We start from the raw sequence: 24,239 nt of genomic DNA on the forward strand, positions 1-24,239 counted from the left end.
AGCAAGTGCTGCCAGCACCTGGTTCCTGCTGACAGCTGGGGAAAGTACAGTGAAGGAGATCTCACTGGTGGAGCTGGGGGGGACTGGGAGGTGAAGTCTGCGTTGAATTTATCAGCTAGTAGATTTGCTATGTCACCCTGATCGGTGTAGGTGGTATTGTTCACCACCAGTTCAGCACATTATTGTGTGTTACCCTCTAAGGTTCGGGACACAGCTGAAGTCGTCCTTCAGTTTCTTCTAAGCCTGCTGACTATCCTGACCACACAGTTGGCCTTGTTAGACTAAATTACTCCTCATAGTTTCTTGCTTAGTTGTATAAGAGAACACTCTTCTTTAAGGGAGTTGCTTTCCCTGATTTTGGTCATGAGTTTTCTTCTTTTATTATATACTCTATTTAAATGAGGAATCCACCAGTGGAGTTTGTTTTGGGTTTATTTCTGCTAGGTACAGCAGCCTCTGTCTTACCATACACGTTTGTATAGTGACTGTGAATAATTCTGCAAAGGTAGCTGTGCTCTTGGGGTTGGGGAAAGCCTTGAATTTTGACACAGTGTCACTTAAATAGGATGAAGTTTGCCTTTGAATAGTTACCGGTTTAAGCTGGATTTTCTGGTTTGATTTTTACTTCAAATGAAGAGGAAGCTACGCAGCCCTCAAATGCAATAGTTACCTAGTCTCAGGTATAATCAGTAGGCAAAGCAGAAAAGACATTTTACAGAATTAACACATTCTTCCTGCAAGCACTCATGCTTATGATGTGGGGAAACACCACTGCTTGGCAGCCTGGAGCTCTGAAATTGTAACATTTCTAAATTACACAAAAATAATAATGATTTAATTTAAACAAGTAAAACAGCTTTTGCTTTATTTGTTAAATTCAACTGCATTTTCTCACATTCAAGCTGATTAGTTGTGGTACTTAACGTCACAGATTCAGTAATGTGATTTAAGACATGGTTTCAATACTGCTGTATGCAAGTCTGCCTCTGATGCACTAAGTATGGTTCACTGAAGGCAACCCACACATGTAATGCTAAAGGCAGTAAAGGTAAAAACAGAACGCAGACTAGTTAAGATTCCTTCTACAACAGGGAAAAGAAAGTGCAAGAAAGAACATTTCTCTATTCTTAGCAGTATTTAATTTATACAGAAGTCTACTGACTAATAACACTGAAATAAAGAAAGTGGTGAAGGAGATACAATATGGTTGAAACAAAGAGAAGGGCTAATGAGGCTCTCGTACTGGATAAAGGCATGTGTAGCAGACAAGAAGAGCTAGAAGATGAGGATTAAAGTAGGGGTGAAGGATGTTCACAGTGGGGAGCTTATGCCCAGTTACTGGGTGCAAAACATTAGAGAAGAAGGTAATTTGAGTTGTACTGTACCATACGACTACAGCGTTTGAGGACATTCAGACATCACTATTAGGATGTAAATATGCACCTTCATCCATGACAGGTATATATTGTTTTTTGCCTTACATTCTTCTTCAGGACAAAGGCTGCATAATCAATAATGGTCCTGCAATGACAACTGATGCTGTATAGAGGGGGCTGAAGTAGCAGTTTACAATTGTGGGGGGTCTCCTAGTAGACTTCCAAGACCTAGGAGCAGATGTAGAAGCAGAACAACAACAACCAGGTCTCCTAACAAAGGAAGTTTAGACAGGACGTTTCTATGAAATTTTGGAACCGGTGAAACAAATAGACGTTGCAGGTCTTAGAGCTCCTTCCCTTTTTCTTGAAGAGTCTTAAATAAGTCTGCAGCTGCCAAACCAAAGAGGGCAGACTTCTCCAAAGGAGCATCCAGTAATTTTGCCTTAAAATCATCAGGTAATGATTGAAGTCTCAGCCATGAATGCCTCCCTAAGCACAGAGGCAGAAGCAACAGCTCTAGATGATGCCTCAACAGCATCACAGCTGCACGTAACGGAATGTCTAACTACTTGAGAAGATGCTACCAAAAGAGACAGGACCTGAGTTTTAACCTCAGAATCTGGTAAAGAAGCTAGATCCTGTGAAGCCTGAGAAAGCAAGGCCAAATACCTAGACGTGTGTCTTGTAATTAACAGCTCTGATAGCTAAAGTAGAAAAGGTGTATACCTTCTTACCCAATCTCTCAAGAATTTTGCTCCCCTTATCAGATGGTAGAAGGCTGGGCAGAAAGAGATAAATGGGAATACTTAACAAAAACTATGGAGACCACAGTTGGATCAGCAGAGGGACACCTAGAGAAACTTGCAATCAACAGTCACTTTATAAAATCTTGGCAGCAGGAGCCTGTGAATCTGGAGACTTAGAGGAGGAAGCAAAGGCATCCAGGACAGCTGGAATGACTGGAGGAACTGCACACGGAGTAGGACCTCCATTTGTAGGTCATAATACTGCTTCTGTTCATTAGAAATCTGGAAACAATCCCATATGATGAACTCCCTCATTTTATTAATAGTTTCTCCAAAAGAAATTTCTTCAATAGGGGAATCCCCTCCATTATACTACTCCTCAGGAGATGCATATTCCACAGTAGAAGTAATATGGGTGGAATATGCAAGAAAATCCTTATCAGAGGAAGAATCCTCATAATCAGAGGAAATAACCTGAGACTCAGTAGCCAGTACAGGACAGGAAGTGAAAAAAGGCAGAGGGAGAGATCAAGGCATCAAGGTCTTAACAAGACTCTGGGAAAAGGCATCCTAATCAGACTGAGGAGTAGAAGTGATGTTTAGTCTTTTGTCTCTTCTTTGCATGTCTTTCTGCGTGAGGAGACCAGGAAAAACCATCCAACACTGGCCTAACTTCTGGGGCAGTTAAGGAAGGCTCCCTAGTCGAAACGGCAGGGATGTCGCTGGAGTCCCGCAGCACAACAAGCAGCGATTCCCCCATGTTGCCCAAGACAGACATTTGCATAGCGTCAGATGTGCTGGGATCCGATACCTTGGTGGTTTCCACAGAGGTAATCATCCAAGATGCAGACCCGACCTCCAACTGTACCACCGGGTCTTCACTGACCTCAAGGGACATGTCAGAGGTAAAAGGCGCAGCCCAAAGAGGTTTTTGCTTGCTCACCTTCCTCTTCAAACTTGACTTGGCCAAAGGACCTCTGGAACCCTCCAAAACGTCTTTAGCCAGACGTTTAAGTTGCTGATTTTTGAGGTAAAGGTTTACAGCAGAAAGCTGGCTATGCTAAGTCTTAGACACAAAGGCCTGACAAATGGAACAGGATCGATAGTCGTGAGTTTGCCCTAAAGAGAAAAGACAGAGGTCGTGCCTATCTTTATGTGGAATCTGCCTTCCACACCTATACTTGCCCTTCTGGATGACATGAAAAGTACAGTTTTGTACCTACCATAAATGTAGATGTTCGAGTGTTCACCCTGCTGCAGTCATCACACTTGGGTTATCGTATCAGGCGGTCCCGCAGTCGGCCGGAATTCCAAAGCCTTGGTCTGGCATCGGTTGCTGTCGCCTCCTCCCTGACGTCAGTGCGCCAGGGGTATATATAGTGCAACCGACGCCATTTTCTTCAGTTTTGCTTGCCCCAGATTGTCAGGTGCCCCCAAAAAGGTGATCAGAAATTAGTACCAAATGGAGAAACCTCTGCCCAAACACAAAATCCCTTCAGTTATAAGCAAATACATCAGTAAGGTATTGAAGAGATTTAGCCAGTAGATCAGAGGGGATGGAGGGAGGGTAACCTGGACTGCAGCAGGGTGAACACTCGAACATCTACATTTATGGTAGGTACAAAACTGTACTATGTTCATCATGTTACCCTGCTGCAGTCATCACACTTGGGTTGAATCCCAAAGCTAAGGAAGGGGGGAGGTATCATAGAGGGTTAGTGGAGGCTATAAGGCCCTGCAGAACTGCAGTGGCGAAGCCCGCCCTAGTCTTAGAGTAAAGAGGTAAGTGATAGTGTTTGGTAAAGGTGTGTACTGAACTCCAAGTTGCAGCTTCTAAAATCTCTTTGGTTGGAACCCCCCTTTGAAAGGCTGTAGAGGTAGTTGTTGCCCTGGTAGAGTGGGACCTAATGGTAGCAGGAACTGGTTTCCCATGATGAGTATAGCAGAAACGTATGCAATGATCTATCCATTTAGAAATAGTTTGCTTTGATATAGCCTTCCCTTGAGTAGCTGTAGCATAGGATACAAAGAGCTGGTCCGATTTTCTGAAAGCCTTAGTTTTGTTCAAGTAGTAACGAAGTTGCCTGTGAATGTCCAAGGAATGCAGAAGTCTCTCACCTTTGTTCTGTGGATTTGGGAAGAAGGTGGGTAAGTGGATGGTTTGATTTAAAGCCACACTGGAAACCACCTTAGGCATAAAGGAAGGATTAGTTCGTAGAGAAACTCTGTCTTGATGAAAAATGAGGAAAGGTTCCACTGCCATTAGTGCCTGTAGCTCTGAAACTCTTCTAGATGAAGTTATTGCTAGGAGCAGGGCAGTTTTCCATCATAGGAACTGAAGAGCTGCAGAGAAAGCTGGTTAAAAAGGAGGCAGTGTTAGTTTTTCCAGGACAAAGTTGAGGTTCCCATGTAGGTGTAGGAGCTCTCCTGGGTGGTCTAATATTTTTTGTCCCTCTGAGGAACTGTCTTAGAAGAGGATGTGAAAATAAAGGTGGATCCGTGTTGTAGTGAGCTGAAATAGCTGAAGCATGGATTTTAATGGAGGAGAAAGAAAGTCCTTTGTGCAATATCTCAGTTAAATACTGTAGAATGTGAGGCATGTGAGGCTGAATTGTGTCTTGGTCTTTAGCTTGGTTCCAGGCACAAAACCTTTTCCAATTGTCCGAGTAAGCCTTCCTAGTGCTAGGCCTCCTGGCTTCCAGAATAACATCCAGAACTGCTTGGGAAAGAGGAGCTGGTTGTATGTTTAGTTGATCTGCCATGCAGCCAGATTTAAAGTTTTGAGCTGGCTGTGAATAATATGATTGTTTTGATGTGTGAGCAAATGGGGGATTTGAGGCAATATCCATGGTGGGCTGTGAGCCATATTTCTCAATAGTGGGTACCAGTGCTGGCGTGGCCAGTCTGGGGCTATGAGAATCAGTCGTGGTCTCTCCTTTTTGACTTTCAGAAGAACCTTTGTGAGAAGAGGAAATGGAGGGAAGGCGTATACTGTCAGGTTTTTCCAACAGAAAGAGAGTGCGTCCACTTTCCAAGCTTGATGTTGAAATGTCCTTGTACAAAATTTTGTTAGTTGATAGTTTTGAGGACTGGCAAACAGGTCTACGTCTGGAAGGCCCCATTTTTGAGTTAGCATTGCAAATATTTGTGGATCTAGTTTCCACTCGTGGGGATCCTTGATGTTTCTGCTGAGGTCGTCTGCCAATGTGTTCTTCTGTTCTGGCAGGAATTGAGCTTGCAACTGAACTTGGTAAGCCAGAGCTGTGTTCCATAAGATCATTGCTTGCCTGCATAGAGGGTAGGAATGCATACCCCCTTGTTTATGTACCACATTACTGTGGTGTTGTCCGTCTTTATTGCAAGTTGTCCTGGATGTAATAGATCCTTGAAGGCTGTCAGAGCTTTCTGTACAGCTAGCATCTCTTTTTGATTTATGTGAAGATTTCTATGATCTGCAGTCCATAGGCCTTGAATGCATTGTCCTGCCATGTGTGCCCCCCAGGCGTAATCTGAAGCATCTGTTGTGATAGTTTGCCTGGCTGGGGGCAAGGTGAAAGGCTGACCCTTGATGAGGTGACATGTCTGTGACCACCATAGAAATTCCTATTGTAGGCAGGGGATGAGAGATATCATTGTGTCCAAGCTGTGGCTGTGTTGAGACCATATGCTTTTTAGGTACCACTGTAATTTCCTCATATGCAGTTTTGCAAATGGTATTATTAGTATGCAAGATGCCATGAAGCCCAAAGCCTGCAGAAATTTTCTTGCAGTTAATTGGGTCTTTGTTGCCATTGTCCTGAAATATTGAGTCAGTTGTAAGTTGCTTGTCTGGCGTAAGATAAGCCTTCTGGGCCGTTGTTATCCAAGCTGGCACCCAGGAATGTCATTTTTTGTGAGGGTACTAGTTTTGACGACTTTTCATTTACTGTGTACCCCAAGCAGTTTAGTAGATGCTTTACAAAGGCCAGATGATGTAGGAGGATGTCTTTGCTTTCTGCTTGGATGAGGCAGTCGTCCAGGTATGGATATATTTGAATTCCTCTGTCTGCAGTATGCAATTACTGGTGCCAGGCATTTTGTGAAGACTCTGGGAGCAGTAGATAAGCCAAAGGGCAGTGCAGAGAATTGGTAATGGGTTGAACCTGCAATGAAACGCGGTATCTTCTGCAACTTTGTCTGATTGGGACATGCAGGTATGCCTCCTTGAGATCCAACGTTACTAGCCATGCTTCCTTGCCCAACATGGGAAGTAGCTGCTGTAGAGTTAGCATCTTGAATTTGGGTACAAGTAAATGTTTAGAATTGAAAGGTCCAGAATGGGTCTCCAGGCATTGCCCTTTCTGGGCACTAGAAAGAGTTTTGAATAAAATCCTTGACCTTGCTCTTGTGTAGGTACCAGTTGAATGGCTCATGTCCATGAGAGCTGTAATTTGTTTTTGTGCCTCTGCCCATTGATTGTGTGGCAGGTTTGGCATTCCTCTTTTCATTGGCAAGGTGTGAAAGTGGAATCTGTATCCTCGTGAAATTGTGTCTAGGACCCATTTTTCCCGTGTGACACTGTGCCAACTGTCTGCAAAAGTGCGAGTTTTCCCCCCCAAGGGGGCTGCCAAGAGAGTATTGCTTGGCCAGATGAGGTGCAAGTCACTGAGTTTGCCTTCTGGTGGATTGAGACCGGTCTTCTCCTCCCTTCTGTGTTGTAGTGCCCCATTGAGGCTTATACTGGAGTTGTGGTTGTCCTCTGCCCCTTGGGCGTCTGTATTTACCCCTCTGTGGTCTGTCCGTAGCTGGAAAGGACCAATTTTTTGTTGGCCAGTTTCTGCTGAAGCGAGGGGGTTGTACCTGTAGGAAATCCTTGACTGCCTGCATAGATTTTGCCTTATCCTCCATTTTCTTTAAAACTTCTTCTGCTTTAACTCCAAAAAGCACATCCTGCTGTAAGGGAGCATGTAGTAATTTTGCTTTAACATGATCAGGCGGAGTTTATTCTTTTAACCAAGCATGCCTACGTATAACAGACCCAGTGACAGAGGCCTCCAAAGAATCAAACCCACATTGTAAAGTATGCTTGCCCACCTGCTCTGTGGCGTGCAACAGATCCTGTACTTCTTTCAATTCAGATTGTTGAGGGAGAGTGGTTATTCTTTGCTTTAACTGAGAGATTAGGAATTGCTGATATTTAAGCATGTGAAATTGGCAATTCAGTGCCCTCACAGCTAGTGTGGCTGAGGTGTAAACCTTTTTCCCCCACCTGTCTAGTGCTCTGGAATCCCTCTCAGAAGGTACTGGGTTTTTAGCCATAGAAGCCTTAGCCCCCTTGGGACCCTGGGAGATAGTCTCTGGGTCAGCTGCAGGGCTTTTGTAAAGAAATTTGTGGGAATCAGGCACTCTATAGTATCTGTCAGGCTTAGCCGGAGCAGGAGGTAGAGAGTCTGGGTTCAAACTGGATTCTAAATAAACATCATCCACAATGTCCAAAACTGGTGGGAAGGCAAGTGGTCTGTGTTGGGGGAGTAAAAGAAACTCACTGAGCTTTTTCTTCGAGTCAGAGTAGTCCTGACCTTCCCAGTGAAAATGTTCCCTCATAGTGTGTAAAGTCTCCCCAAAGGAGTAGTCTTCAGGAGGAGAAGCTGAGGGAATATAGTCCTCAGCATCAGAATCTTCATAAGGAGAGAAGGAATAATCTTGGTCCTCAGAGGAGTATGAAGAAATGGACAGTTGTTCAGAGGATGCATTATCTTCCTCTTGTCTAGGCCTTTTGTCAGGAGGGGGCTGGGAACCCCTGATTAGAGAAATCAAATCTTCAGCCATTTTGAGCATCTGTTTCTTAGGCATAGGGCCTTGAACAGGAGACTGAAGTGCAGTCCTTTTAGATTTAGTAGGAGTCTTCGACTTAGAAAATGTTTTAATGGTGAGAGTAGTCTGTCTGAAAACGCCTTCAGAAACCGATGGCGTTTCTGTAGCACCGTCTTTTGAGGCAATGTCGTCGGAAGGGCCTGAACTAAATGGCTGCGTCGGCCTGGTGCCTTCCGCCAAAATTTCTGCAGCGGTCTCGGGTTCCAGATCTGCGGTAGTCAAGGGCTGCGTCGGAGCCTCACTGAGGACCGGAGAACCAGAGACCGGATCAGCCGAGGCCTCGGAGTCTGGCTGAGGCCTGGGCTTGTCTGTCCTTATCCCTACGTTTTTTGTGCACGCCAGTAGTCGGTTGCTCCGACGGCATGGTGTAGTTAAATTTCCTACCATACTGTCGTGCGAAATCAAAGCGTCTTAACAGTATGCTTATTAAACCTAGCACAAAACCGACAAGAAGTGACGTTGTGGTCTGGGCCTAGGCAAGGTATGCAAAAAGAATGAAAATCCTTATGAGGTATTTGCTTCCCACAAGAAATACAACTTAACTTTTTCTAACATCGGTCTGAGGCAAGAAAAGTTTCAACGGGTACTTAGCTTTATAGAAGACTTCGGTCTGAAATTCGAATTCAAAAATCTCAGGAGTCGGCTGACCGGCACTTGCGAACTGCTTCTGCTTCGGGCACCGCACGGCAAGAAAGACTGAAGAAAATGGCGTCGGTTGCATTATATATAACCCCCGGCGCACTGACGTCAGGGAGGAGGCGACAGCAACCGACGCCGGACCAAGGCTTTGGAATTCCAGACGACTGCGGGGCCACCTGACGACAGGATAACCCAAGTGTGATGACTGCAGCAGGGTAACATGATGAACATCAAAAACAAATGGCAGAAGCAAGAATATAAATTCCCAACGGGGTACTTATCTGAAGCTGGCAGCAACACACGAAATCAAACTGCAGACCATATGTAGGAGTCAACCTTCCGAATGGTGGCAAAAATGTTCTGAGGATGGTACGTGCGGACTTCCTTTTATGGCTGAAGTTGTCAGAGCATACGTGTGATGTCCCACATACTGGCAGTGGTTAAAAGATTTTGCATACTGCCTGGATGTTGGGTCGTAGGGCAGAAGATAACCCACATGTAAAGAACACTGCAACATTGAATAGGAGGACATGTGTTAGTTACATTTGACAAGTTTTGGAAGTCAACAATTAACAAAACACCACCAAATAACTTCTACTTTGGAAAAGAAAGTTGATACCCTGAATATAAGAAACCTGCTTCAAAGGACAAAGTGCAATTCATGGTTTACATTCCCCTTTGTTTACCTTGCTATTAGAGAGCAGTTATGGACTATGCTTTTTTCAACAAAGATCCCTGGGACTCGTTTGTTTCAACCATTTTTCCATCCTGATACCACAGCACCTGCATATCCTGATCGATGTAGGATGCCATACACTGGAAAGGTAGACTGTCTCCTTCAAACACAACCTGACGATGGGAAGGTGTCATATAAAATGATGGCAACTCAAGAGGAGCATCTGGAGAAAATAAAACAGTCAACACTCAAAATTTTAGCTGCTCATAACATCAAAATTGTCAAACTGAACAAAACAGTTTTGTTTGTACAAATGAAGCATCTCCCTATGGATAGTATATACTACAAAGATCCATATATATATATATATATATATATATATATATATATATATATATGCAATCATAAATGGCTTCCTTCCCAATTCAATTTATTTCTGTTGGGCAGAACACTATTGATATTGCAAACAGCTTAACTACAAGGGTTAGATTAATTACAAGCTCTGACAAGATTCACAATAAATGAAAATATATATTTAACTTTGTTTACCTGGTTGGGATATGTTCTATCTTTCTAAATCTACTCCACATGAACACTTTAAAAGGCGCAATGTCCTATTTCAAAATCAATGATCACAAAGTGGTCTTTAAGCATAGACGCAGAAGTAAAAAGACAAAATGGAATAAAAGTAACTCGCCAGCTCAAGCATTTTAAAATTTACAGCAAGAAGTGAAGGAAAGTACAGTTGTGTACCTACCATAAATGTAGATGTTCGAGTGTATTCACTGTTGCAGTCAGTACTCTTGGGTTATCCTGCTGGCAAGGCTACCCTCAGTCGGCCAGAATTCCAAAGTCTTGGTCCAGCATCGGTTGCTGTCGCCTCTTCCCTGACGCCAGTGCGCCAGGGTATATAGATGCAGCTGACGCCATTTTCTTCAGTTTTTCTTGCCCCAGATGTCAGGTTCCCCAAAAGGCTGATCAGAAAATATGCCAATGGAGAAATGAATGCACAAAAGTAAAATTTTCTTCATCTATAAGCAAATACACCAAATAGGTTGTATAGTATAGAGAAGAGATTAGTCCCAGCAAAGAAAAAGGGATGGTGGGTGGGTAACCTGGACTGCAACAGTGAATACACTCAACATCTACATTTATGGTAGGTACACAACTGCACTATGTTCATCGTGTTTCACTGTTGCAGTCATCACACTTGGGTTGAATCCCAAAGCTAAGGAAGGGTGGCTGGGCTAAATAGGATTAGTGGAGGCTATAAGGCCCTGCAGAACTGCAGTGGCAAAGCCTGCTCTAGTCTTAGAGTAAAGAGGTAAGTGATAGTGTTTTGTGAAGGTGTGTACTGAACTCCAAGTTGCAGCTTCTAAGATATCTTTGGTTGGTACTCCTCTGAAAGGCTGTAGAGGTAGTTGCTGCCCTGTTAGAATGAGGCCTAATGCCCTTAGGAACTGGTTTCCCATGTTGAGTATAGAAGAAACGGATGCAATGATCTATCCATTTAGAAATAGTTTGCTTTGATATGGCCTTTCCTTGTGATCCTGTAGCATAGGATACTAAAAGTTGCTCAGTCTTTCTGAAAGCTTTAGTTTTGTCCAAGTAGAAGTATAGCTGCCTGTGAATGTCCAAAGAATGCAGAATTTTCTCACCCTTGTTCTGTGGATTTGGGAAGAAGGTTGGCAAGTGAATGGTTTGATTAAGGGCCACACTGGACACCACCTTAGGCATAAATGTGGGGTTAGTCCTCAGACAAACCCCATCTTGATGAAAAATGATGAAAGGTTCCACAGCCATGAGTGCCTGTAACTCTGAGACTCACCTAGATGAAGTTATTGCTAGGAGCAGAGCTGTTTTCCAGGATAAGAACTGAAGATCTGCTGTTGAAGCTGGCTCGAAAGGAGGCAGTCTGAGTTTTTCCAGGACATAATTGAGGTCCCATGTAGGAATTGGTGCTCTCCTGGGTGGCCTAATATTTTTGGTCCCTCTGAGGAACTGCCTTATTAAAGGATGAGAGAAGAAAGGTGGATCCGTGTTGTAGTGAGCTGAAATAGCTGAGGCATGAATCTTAATGGATGAGAAAGAAAGTCCTTTGTGCAACATCTCAGTTAAATACTGTAAAATGTGAGGCATATGAGGCTGAATTGTGTCTTGGTCTTTCCTGGTTCCAGGCACAAAACCTCTTCCAATTGTCTGCATAAGCCTTCCTAGTGCTAGGCCTCCTGGCTTCCAGAATAACATCCAGAACTGCTTGGGAAAGAGGAGCTGGTTGTATGTTTACATTATCTGCCATGCAGCCAGATTTAAAGTTTTGAGCTGGCTGTGAATAATATGATTGTTTTGTTGTGTGAGCAAATGGGGGATTTGAGGCAATATCCATGGTGGGCTGTGAGCCATATTTCTCAATAGTGGGTACCAGTGCTGGCGTGGCCAGTCTGGGGCTATGAGAATCAGTCGTGGTCTCTCCTTTTTGACTTTCAGAAGAACCTTTGTGAGGAGAGGAAATGGAGGGAAGGCGTATACTGTCAGGTTTTTCCAACAGAAAGAGAGTGCGTCCACTTTCCAAGCTTGATGTTGAAATGTCCTTGTACAAAATTTTGTTAGTTGATAGTTTTGAGGACTGGCAAACAGGTCTACGTCTGGAAGGCCCCATTTTTGAGTTAGCATTGCAAATATTTGTGGATCTAGTTTCCACTCGTGGGGATCCTTGATGTTTCTGCTGAGGTCGTCTGCCAATGTGTTCTTCTGTTCTGGCAGGAATTGAGCTTGCAACTGAACTTGGTAAGCCAGAGCTGTGTTCCATAAGATCATTGCTTGCCTGCATAGAGGGTAGGAATGCATACCCCTTGTTTATGTACCACATTACTGTGGTGTTGTCCGTCTTTATTGCAAGTTGTCCTGGATGTAATAGATCCTTGAAGGCTGTCAGAGCTTTCTGTACAGCTAGCATCTCTTTTTGATTTATGTGAAGATTTCTATGATCTGCAGTCCATAGGCCTTGAATGCATTGTCCTGCCATGTGTGCCCCCCAGGCGTAATCTGAAGCATCTGTTGTGATAGTTTGCCTGGCTGGGGCAAGGTGAAAGGCTGACCCTTGATGAGGTGACATGTCTGTGACCACCATAGAAATTCCTATTGTAGGCAGGGGATGAGAGATATCATTGTGTCCAAGCTGTGGCTGTGTTGAGACCATATGCTTTTTAGGTACCACTGTAATTTCCTCATATGCAGTTTTGCAAATGGTATTATTAGTATGCAAGATGCCATGAAGCCCAAAGCCTGCAGAAATTTTCTTGCAGTTAATTGGGTCTTTGTTGCCATTGTCCTGAAATATTGAGTCAGTTGTAAGTTGCTTGTCTGGCGTAAGATAAGCCTTCTGGGCCGTTGTTATCCAAGCTGGCACCCAGGAATGTCATTTTTTGTGAGGGTACTAGTTTTGACGACTTTTCATTTACTGTGTACCCCAAGCAGTTTAGTAGATGCTTTACAAAGGCCAGATGATGTAGGAGGATGTCTTTGCTTTCTGCTTGGATGAGGCAGTCGTCCAGGTATGGATATATTTGAATTCCTCTGTCTGCAGTATGCAATTACTGGTGCCAGGCATTTTGTGAAGACTCTGGGAGCAGTAGATAAGCCAAAGGGCAGTGCAGAGAATTGGTAATGGGTTGAACCTGCAATGAAACGGCGGTATCTTCTGCAACTTTGTCTGATTGGGACATGCAGGTATGCCTCCTTGAGATCCAACGTTACTAGCCATGCTTCCTTGCCCAACATGGGAAGTAGCTGCTGTAGAGTTAGCATCTTGAATTTGGGTACAAGTAAATGTTTAGAATTGAAAGGTCCAGAATGGGTCTCCAGGCATTGCCCTTTCTGGGCACTAGAAAGAGTTTTGAATAAAATCCTTGACCTTGCTCTTGTGTAGGTACCAGTTGAATGGCTCATGTCCATGAGAGCTGTAATTTGTTTTTGTGCCTCTGCCCATTGATTGTGTGGCAGGTTTGGCATTCCTCTTTTCATTGGCAAGGTGTGAAAGTGGAATCTGTATCCTCGTGAAATTGTGTCTAGGACCCATTTTTCCCGTGTGACACTGTGCCAACTGTCTGCAAAAGTGCGAGTTTCCCCCCCCAAGGGGGCTGCCAAGAGAGTATTGCTTGGCCAGATGAGGTGCAAGTCATTGAGTTTGCCTTCTGGTGGATTGAGACCGGTCTTCTCCTCCCTTCTGTGTTGTAGTGCCCCATTGAGGCTTATACTGGAGTTGTGGTTGTCCTCTGCCCCTTGGGCGTCTGTATTTACCCCTCTGTGGTCTGTCCATAGCTGGAAAGGACCAATTTTTTTGTTGGCCAGTTTCTGCTGAAGCGAGGGGGTTGTACCTGTAGGAAATGCTTGACTGCCTGCATAGATTTTGCCTTATCCTCCATTTTCTTTAAAACTTCTTCTGCTTTAACTCCAAAAAGCACATCCTGCTGTAAGGGAGCATCTAGTAATTTTGCTTTAACATGATCAGGTGGAGTTTATTCTTTTAACCAAGCATGCCTACGTATAACAGACCCAGTGACAGAGGCCTCCAAAGAATCAAACCCACATTGTAAAGTATGCTTGCCCACCTGCTCTGTGGCGTGCAACAGATCCTGTACTTCTTTCAATTCAGATTGTTGAGGGAGAGTGGTTATTCTTTGCTTTAACTGAGAGATTAGGAATTGCTGATATTTAAGCATGTGAAATTGGCAATTCAGTGCCCTCACAGCTAGTGTGGCTGAGGTGTAAACCTTTTTCCCCCACCTGTCTAGTGCTCTGGAATCCCTCTCAGAAGGTACTGGGTTTTTAGCCATAGAAGCCTTAGCCCCCTTGGGACCCTGGGAGATAGTCTCTGGGTCAGCTGCAGGGCTTTGTAAAGAAATTTGTGGGAATCAGGCACTCTATAGTATCTGTCAGGCTTAGCCGGAGCAGGAGGTAGAGAGTCTGGGTTCAAACTGGATTCTAAATAAACATCATCCACAATGTCCAAAACTGGTGGGATGGCAAGTGGTCTGTGTTGGGGAGTAAAAGAAACTCTGAGCTTTTTCTTCGAGTCAGAGTAGTCCTGACCTTCCCAGTGAAAATGTTCCCTCATAGTGTGTAAAGTCTCCCCAAAGGAGTAGTCTTCAGGAGGAGAAGCTGAGGGAATATAGTCCTCAGCATCAGAATCTTCATAAGGAGAGAAGGAATAATCTTGGTCCTCAGAGGAGTATGAAGAAATGGACAGTTGTTCAGAGGATGCATTATCTTCCTCTTGTCTAGGCCTTTTGTCAGGAGGGGGCTGGGAACCCCTGATTAGAGAAATCAAATCTTCAGCCATTTTGAGCATCTGTTTCTTAGGCATAGGGCCTTGAACAGGAGACTGAAGTGCAGTCCTTTTAGATTTAGTAGGAGTCTTCGACTTAGAAAACGTTTTAATGGTGAGAGTAGTCTGTCTGAAAACGCCTTCAGAAACCGATGGCGTTTCTGTAGCACCGTCTCTTGAGGCAATGTTGTCGGAAGGGCCTGAACTAAATGGCTGCGTCGGCCTGGTGCCTTCCGCCAAAATTTCTGCAGCGGTCTCGGGTTCCAGATCTGCGGTAGTCAAGGGCTGCGTCGGAGCCTCACTGAGGACCGGAGAACCAGAGACCGGATCAGCCGAGGCCTCGGAGTCTGGCTGAGGCCTGGGCTTGTCTGTCCTTATCTCTACGTTTTTTGTGCACGCCAGTAGTCGGTTGCTCCGACGGCATGGTGTAGTTAAATTTCCTACCATACTGTCGTGCGAAATCAAAGCATCTTTTAACAGTATGCTTATTAAACCTAGCACAAAACCGACAAGAAGTGACGTTGTGGTCTGGGCCTAGGCAAGGTATGCAAAAAGAATGAAAATCCTTATGAGGTATTTGCTTCCCACAAGAAATACAACTTAACTTTTTCTAACATCGGTCTGAGGCAAGAAAAGTTTCCCCAACGGGGTACTTAGCTTTATAGAAGACTTCGGTCTGAAATTCGAATTCAAAAATCTCAGGAGTCGGCTGACCGGCACTTGCGAACTGCTTCTGCTTCGGGCACCGCACGGCAAGAAAGACTGAAGAAAATGGCGTCGGTTGCATTATATATAACCCCTGGCGCACTGACGTCAGGGAGGAGGCGACAGCAACCGACGCCGGACCAAGGCTTTGGAATTCCAGACGACTGCGGGGCCACCTGACGACAGGATAACCCAAGTGTGATGACTGCAGCAGGGTAACATGATAAACATCAAAAACAAATGGCAGAAGCAAGAATATAAATTCCCAACGGGGTACTTATCTGAAGCTGGCAGCAACACACGAAATTAAACTGCAGACCATATGTAGGAGTCAACCTTCCGAATGGTGGCAAAAATGTTCTGAGGATGGTACGTGCGGACTTCCTTTTATGGCTGAAGTTGTCAGAGCATACGTGTGATGTCCCACATACTGGCAGTGGTTAAAAGATTTTGCATACTGCCTGGATGTTGGGTCGTAGGGCAGAAGATAACCCACATGTAAAGAACACTGCAACATTGAATAGGAGGACATGTGTTAGTTACATTTGACAAGTTTTGGAAGTCAACAATTAACAAAACACCACCAAATAACTTCTACTTTGGAAAAGAAAGTTGATACCCTGAATATAAGAAACCTGCTTCAAAGGACAAAGTGCAATTCATGGTTTACATTCCCCTTTGTTTACCTTGCTATTAGAGAGCAGTTATGGACCATGCTTTTTTCAACAAAGATCCCCTGGGACTCGTTTGTTTCAACCATTTTTCCATCCTGATACCACAGCACCTGCATATCCTGATCGATGTAGGATGCCATACACTGGAAAGGTAGACTGTCTCCTTCAAACACAACCTGACGATGGGAAGGTGTCATATAAAATGATGGCAACTCAAGAGGAGCATCTGGAGAAAATAAAACAGTCAACACTCAAAATTTTAGCTGCTCATAACATCAAAATTGTCAAACTGAACAAAACAGTTTTGTTTGTACAAATGAAGCATCTCCCTATGGATAGTATATACTACAAAGATCCATATATATATATATATATATATATATATATATATATATATATATATGCAATCATAAATGGCTTCCTTCCCAATTCAATTTATTTCTGTTGGGCAGAACACTATTGATATTGCAAACAGCTTAACTACAAGGGTTAGATTAATTACAAGCTCTGACAAGATTCACAATAAATGAAAATATATATTTAACTTTGTTTACCTGGTTGGGATATGTTCTATCTTTCTAAATCTACTCCACATGAACACTTTAAAAGGCGCAATGTCCTATTTCAAAATCAATGATCACAAAGTGGTCTTTAAGCATAGACGCAGAAGTAAAAAGACAAAATGGAATAAAAGTAACTCGCCAGCTCAAGCATTTTAAAAATTTACAGCAAGAAGTGAAGGAAAGTACAGTTGTGTACCTACCATAAATGTAGATGTTCGAGTGTATTCACTGTTGCAGTCAGTACTCTTGGGTTATCCTGCTGGCAAGGCTACCCTCAGTCGGCCAGAATTCCAAAGTCTAGGTCCAGCGTCGGTTGCTGTCTCCTCTTCCCTGACGTCAGTGCGCCAGGGGTATAAAAGATGCAGCTGACGCCATTTTCTTCAGTTTTTCTTGCCCCAGATGTCAGGTTCCCCCAAATTGGTAGGCTGAAAAATATGCCAATAAAAATGAATGCACAAAAGTAAAATTTTCTTCATCTACAAGCAAATACACCAAATAGGTTGTATAGTATAGAGAAGTGCAGATAAGTCCCAGCAAAGAAAAAGGGGGGTGGTGGGTGGGTAACCTGGACTGCAACAGTGAATACACTCGAACATCTACATTTATGGTAGGTACACAACTGCACTATGTTCATCGTGTTTCACTGTTGCAGTCATTACTCTTGGGTTGAATCCCAAAGCTGAGGAAGGGTGGCTGGGCTAAATAGGATTAGGAGAGGCTATGAGGCCCTGCAGAACTGCAGTGGCAAAGCCTGCTCTGGACTTAAAGAGGTAAGTGGTAGTGCTTTGTGAAGGTGTGCAGTGAACTCCAAGTTGCAGCCTCTAAGATATCTTTGGTTGGTACTCCTCTGAAGAAGGCTGCTGAAGTGGCTGCTGCTCTGTTGGAATGAGGCCTAATGCCCTTAGGCACTGATTTGCCATGTTGAAAATAGAAGAAACGGATGCAATGGCCTATCCATTTAGAAATAGTCTTGTTTGAGATGGCATTTCCTTGTGATCCTGCAGCATATGACACTAAAAGTTGCTCAGTCTTTCTGAAAGCTTTAGTTCTGTCCAAGTAGAAGTATAGCTGCCTGTGTATGTCCAAAGAATGCAGAATTTTCTCACCCTTGTTCTGTGGATTAGGATAAAAGGTTGGCAAGTGAATGGTTTGGTTAAGGGCCACACTGGACACCACCTTAGGGATAAATGTGGGGTTTGTCCTCAGACAAACCCCATCTGGATGAAAAATGATGAAAGGTTCCACAGCCATGAGTGCTTCTAACTCTGAGACTCACCTTGCAGAGGTTATTGCTAGGTGCAGAGCTGTTTTCCAGGATAAGAATTTTATATCTGCTGTTGATGCTGGCTCGAAAGGAGGCAGTCTGAGTTTTTCCAAAACATAATTGAGGTCCCAGGCCGGAATTGGTGCTCTCCTTGGAGGCCTAATGTTTTTGGTCCCTCTGAGGTACTGCCTTATTAAAGGATGAGAGAAGATAGGTGGTTCCGTACTGTAATGGGCTGAAATGGCAGAGGCATGAATCTTAATTGATGAGAAGGGAAAGGCCTTTGTTCAGCATCTCAGTTAGGTATTGTAAAATCTGAGGGATATGTGGTACACACATGTCAATGCCCTGTTCCTGGTTCCAAGCACAGAATCTCTTCCATTTTTCTGCATAAGATTTTCTAGTGCTGGGCCTCCTGGCCTCCAAGATAACATCCATAACAGTTTTTGAAAGAGGAGTGTTCTGAATGGCTACATTATCCGCCATGCTGCCAGATTTAAGGTCCTGAGTTGGCTGTGCAGGATCGGATTGTTTTGTTGGGTCAGCAAGTGAGAAGCTTGAGGCAATATCCATGCTGGACCTTGAGATAAGCTCTTTAGGATTGGGTACCAGTGCTGGTGTGGCCAGTCTGGTGCAATCCGTATCATTTTTGGCTTCTCTTTTCTGACCTTTAGGAGTACCCTGGGAAGGGGAGGCAGTGGGGGAAAAGCATATATCGTTAGATTTTTCCAGCTGAATGATAGGGTGTCCACTTTCCATGCTTGCTTGTGATAAATCCTTGTGCAAAATCTCTGCAATTGGCAGTTGTGAGGGGAGGCAAATAGATCTATGTCTGGGCATCCCCATTTCTTTATTATTATAGATCAAAAAACTGCTCAAGGCTTGGAAAATACGAAACCACGGACTAGCATAACTTCCACTTTATTCAACGCTTTCGTAAAAAACTTCTTCAGACCCAAAAGGAATGTTACATCAAGCATTCATTTAAATCCTGCACACAATTAAAATCAATTAATCAATTACATAGTGTAAAAACATAATTAAAGAGCCCTTTACAAAAAGCAAACTCTTCATTCATCATTATGCACTATAGAATAGGCATAATTGAGTACATTACAATAACAAACATAAAACATATGCTTCACGATCTTTTAAGAAAATTTAATATTGATGGCTTCATTTAACCCAGGAAAATGATCCGCCTGTAGTTTAATTTGCCATCTAGCCTCTCTTTGAGCCAAATAATTCCTGTAATCACCCCCCCTGACGTCAGGTTCACAGTGTTCCAGGATAGAAAACAATTTTTTTTTTAAAACCAATACATTCAACACTATGTTTATAAAATATTTGTTTTTTGTCCTTTTTTTTATTATACATATGCTCCTTCATTCTAACGATTAATTTTCTAGTAGTCATACCAATATAAAATGATGAGCATTTGTCACACACTGCAATATAAACAACTCCTTGACTTGGAAAAAAGGAACCAAAAATATGTATGAAAATATAATAAAATAAATAACTCACTTCATGGTTAATAAATTGGACCCATGGTTTATTAACCATGAAGTGAGTTATTTATTTTATTATATTTTAATACATATTTTTGGTTCCTTTTTTCCAAGTCAAGCCTGTGGGCCATTATTGTTTTTTAATCTTATATCGTTAAGGGAGTGTTTTATATTTACATATATGTTTTTAAATAGTCTTATGCCTTTTTGTATGTTCTTTTTAATATATTGAAAATTTGGTATTCCAACCACATGTGGCAGTGTGGCAAAAGTTGGGAGTTATATTGTAGTATTTAAACAGGATGTGTTGAATGTGTTTATTTCCCGTTCTGAGGAAGTTGGTGAGGAGTCAACGACGAAAAGCTAAACAGAGACTTTGTGGCTTAAATAAACGTTGAGTACAAGTTTACTTACTTGGTTTGGACATTTTTTATGGATTTTTGAATTTGGTGTGCAGATCCCTGGCTCCTTCTTGTGTAGCAGTTGGTTTTGTCTTTATTGTTGAGCTGATCTCATTTTTAGGCATAGAAGTCTGAGAAGGAGAATGCTGTACTTGCTTCTTTGTCTTTAGAGCTGCTTTAGTCTTTAAAGCTGAAGATGGCTTAATATATAGTTGTGTAGGTCTGAAGACACCCTCAGAAGCAGATGCCTGCTCAGCGGCTCCGGACCCATCTGAGGGAATGATTTCCGAGTGTCCAATACCTTGAGTTTCCAGAGGCCCAGTTGGCTCCACGTGGGAGTCGGAAATGCCTATGGCTCTGAGGTAGCGGGCACCAGGGGCTGCGAAAGCACCTCACTGAGAACCGGTGACTGGCCTAGCAGAGGCTTCGTCAGTTTTGGACCTCGGATGCCTATCCCTTTTCCTTGTCCTTGCGTTTTTTGTAAACTCCGGTTGTCGGCTGGTCCGACAGCATTATATAATTAAATCTTCGGCCAAAGTAATGAAATGCAAAATAGAACCGAAGCTTAATAGTGCGTTGGTTAAATCTAGCACAAAACCGACAGCTAGCAATGTTGTGATCAGGGCCTAGGCAAGGAATACAGTAAGAGTGAAAATCCTTATGAGGTATTTGCTTCCCACAAGAAATACAATTGTTAACTTTTTTTGTGACATCGGTCTGGAGCAAGAAAAAAGTTTCCCCAACGGAGTACTTAGCTTTAATGAAGACTTTGGTTCTGAAATTCGGATTTGAAAATCTCAGGAATCGGCCGACCGGCACTTTTGAACTGAACTGCTTTTGCTTTGGGCACCGTGCGGCAAGAAAGACTGAAGAAAATGGCGTTGGCTGCATCTTTTATACCCTTGCGCACTGACGTCAGGGAGGAGGCGACAGCAACCGACGCCGGACCTAGACTTTGGAATTCTGGCTGACTGAGGGTAGCCTGCCAGCAAGATAAGAGCAATGACTGCAACAGTGAAACACGATGAACATCTAAGACAGCACATAATTACTTGCAAAGAACAGAACCCTGACAAAATCTGAACTACTTAAATGGATACATCACTGCAAACCATGATTATATAGTGCTTTTGTCTGTACAAGAGAATGGGAGAGATGTTACCAAGGTTGACAGATATGAATCAGTGTGGTTTTGCAAAAAGAGGAAAACACTTCACTACATTTTGGGAATGTAACAAGTTGAAAGATTTAAAAAAATTCCCTGCAGAGTACTTTCACAGAAAGACTGGGGAAACAAATGGCTGTAACTATGAAAATGATTCTTTTGAGCTGGCATAAAGGATCTGAATTACATAGAAACCGTAAGGCCTAAGTTTAACATTATCAAGCTGCCAAAAATAAAACAAATCAAAAGCTGAACCAACGTAATTTAAGCATAGGACATTTTATACATAAAGAACTGCAGGTGGAATCTTTAGAAAAAGGAACAAATTTAATAGAAATAAATGGAATTTGTTGGGAAAAATGCAGAATGTTTAAGAAGAGGGTTCAACATTTAAAGGAAGGCAGGAAAGGAAAGTAAGCAACTTATGTAATGTTGGAGTGAATGAAAATTGTTAAAAAGAAAACATACATGTATAATGCATGACAGTAAGAATGGAAAAGTACAGTTGTGTAAAATCTTACCATAACAGTAGATGTCCCTCTCTTCACTGTTGAAGTAATCTTCACACAAAGGATTGCCCACCAAGGACAGCACAGCATTCATCCAGTATACCAAAGCTTTTGGAATTTACAGATGTTGTACGTCTCGGTTATGCTTACTGTGCAAGACGTAGGGGATTAAAGGTGACATATGGATGTGCATACCTTAAAACTGAAAAGCTCCTGGAGGAGCAGACAATCCCTAGGGGCTAGGAAGAACATGTGCACCCAGAAGGAGAAAAATAAAAGAATCTATGACTAGGAAGGCAGGAAGAATAGGACAGAGCAAAAGGAGGAGGAGGAGGAGGAAGGGAATACTGCAACATTGAAGAGAACATATACTGTTATGGCACGATTTTACAAAACTGTACTACATCCTTCTACACCACTGATGGAGTGTTCTTAACATAGGGCAGTGTACAGAAGCTCAAGAGGAAACTTGGGAGGAGGAAAGCACTGAACATCCCTATAGAAGCCCATGCAGGGCAGCTCTGGCAAAGCCAGCTCTTGCTCTAAAACAACATCCAACTTGTAATGCTTAGTGAAGGTATGGACAAAAGTCCAAGCAGCAGCCTCAAGGATGGAATTGGTGTCCATCCTTTGAAAAAGGCACCACAGGATGCAACAGCTCTGAAAGAATGAACCTTTCCAGAGGCAGAAAGACATTTACCATGAAAAAAGTAACAGAAGGAAATGGCCTTAAAGATCCAGGAAGAAATGGTATGTTTAGAAACTGAAGCAACAATGGTGTTACTGCCAATTTCCAACGATACCACACCAAAGAAAATTTATTTCATAAAGCTTTTGGGTCTACACCCTTCATCAGTATAAAGCAATAACAGTACTAAAGCATTTAAATAGGAAAAATCATACAGTCACATGCTTCAGCCCATCCCACAATTTAATAAACAGCTAAATCTTAAAAAGACAACACATCAAATAAAACATTAAAAATATAGGTAGAACTATAACATTATAAAAAGCCAAACTTAATTTATAGAAAATGCATCATAATATACTAATATATAATAATGCATTATCATACTAAAAATAACATACAATTAGAAATATTACACATATCTATTATATACTATATTTTAAAGTGTGTAAATGCAGATATGCAGACACTTACATCCACATACAGATATATACATACATGTACATATACACTTTTATAAAAAACATACTTTTAATAAACATGCACAAATATATGCATTTCATAATCTTTCCCTTTGCCTCTTCATCAATAAAGGCTTTAAGCTGACAGCATTATTTAGACCAGGAGACACATCTGCCTGAAGCCTAATAATCCACTCTAATTCTTTTAACTCTAAACAGTTGTTTATGTCTCCCTTCCTTAGACTAATATCTACTACAGCCAATACCGTAAATCTAAAAACATGCTTTTCACCTTTATCCATAATGTGTTTACTTAAAGCGTTTGTCAATATTTTTCTCCTAATCTCTGACTTATGCTCAACTATTCTCTCTTTTAACTTTCTAATAGTTTTGCCCACATAAAAAGATGCACATAGTGTGCACATAGCCAAATAAACCACCCTTTTCTCATTACAAGCTGTCATTGTCATTAATGTGAAAACTTCACCATTAACAGGATGCTTAAAAATATTCTCTCCTTCATATAAATCATTACAACAAGAGCAGTTACAGCATTTCCTTGTGCCCATTACTCTATCTATATTCCTAGTTTTTATTCGGAAATCTTTATAACATAATTTCCGCTTTAATGTTTCAGCACTTCTGTATCCAAAGCTAGGTCTATCCCCCACTATAGACCTTACTTCAGGCATAGCTACCAAAATTGGCCAATTCTTCTCTATTATAGTGCTCACACTACGTGTATTCAGATTATAAGTCGTTAAATATCTGACTTCACATCCTTATGTGGGCTTTCTTTATACACTGTCATGCCCCCTAGTAAAATTGGTTTAAATTTAGTCTGCCTCTCCCCTTTCACCTCCTCAATTGCTTTATTAATAAGCTGTTTCGAATAACCACTCTTCTCAAACTCTTGAGCCATAATTTCAATCTGTTCACTAAATATAGCTTCATCTGTATTTAGCTTACTTAATCTAATAAACTGTGCTTTCAGAACTCCTCTAAATATATGGGGGGCATGCATGCTTAGAAACTGCCAAACCCAAAGGCCTAGGATGAAAGGAAACAAAGTTGCTCAGATTTGTGAATAGCCTTAGTTGTTGTGTCTTTCAGCTTTTCCCGGTTAGGGGTCACCACAGTGGAACTCCGGTCCGCTAATGATTGGCAGTTGATTTTTTACGTGCCGAGTTACCAGCCCTGATGCACAACCTTCAACGAAGGTATGCCCATTCACACATGTCTCCACGCAGAAGACGCTCTAGCTGAGAACTGAACCGGACAGTGTCTTACTGTGAGGTGACAACGCTACCGCAGCACCACCACCGCAGGCTTGTGAATAGCCTTAGTCTTATCCAAATACCTGAGCTGCCTATGCAAATCCAAGGTGTGAAGGACCTTCTCAGTAGCAGACTGCAGAGAAGGAAAAAAAGGAGGGTAAATTAATAGGATGATTAAGAGACAGCTCAATGACAACCTTAGGATAAGAAAGGGATTACTACGAAGAGACACCCTGTCCCTACAGAAAACTAAGGAAGGAGGAACAGCCATAAAGTACAGTTTTGTACCTACCATAAATGTAGATGTCCGAACTGGATAGCATCTGCAGTCATAACAACTGGGTTGTCCTGTCGTCAGGCAGCCCTTCAGTCGGCCGGATTCCAAAGTCCGGGTCCGGCTTCGGC

The 24,239-nt window shown here is 42.5% G+C and overlaps 1 protein-coding gene across 1 annotated transcript in view; it reads right to left on the bottom strand.

Moving 5' to 3' along the window:
* ADGRA3 (adhesion G protein-coupled receptor A3) overlaps window positions 1-24,239 on the bottom strand; it is a gene marked incomplete in the record, with an annotated part of 1,325,547 nt that overhangs the window by 395,631 nt on the left and 905,677 nt on the right. The window contains 1 exon segment of the mRNA XM_044062081.1: window positions 16,008-16,221. Coding sequence (XP_043918016.1) covers window positions 16,008-16,221 — 214 coding nt within the window.

The sequence above is a fragment of the Protopterus annectens genome, chromosome 2.part1, assembly GCF_019279795.1.
Source record: "Protopterus annectens isolate FY-2018-M chromosome 2.part1, PAN1.0, whole genome shotgun sequence".
Lineage (NCBI taxonomy): Eukaryota > Metazoa > Chordata > Ceratodontiformes > Protopteridae > Protopterus > Protopterus annectens.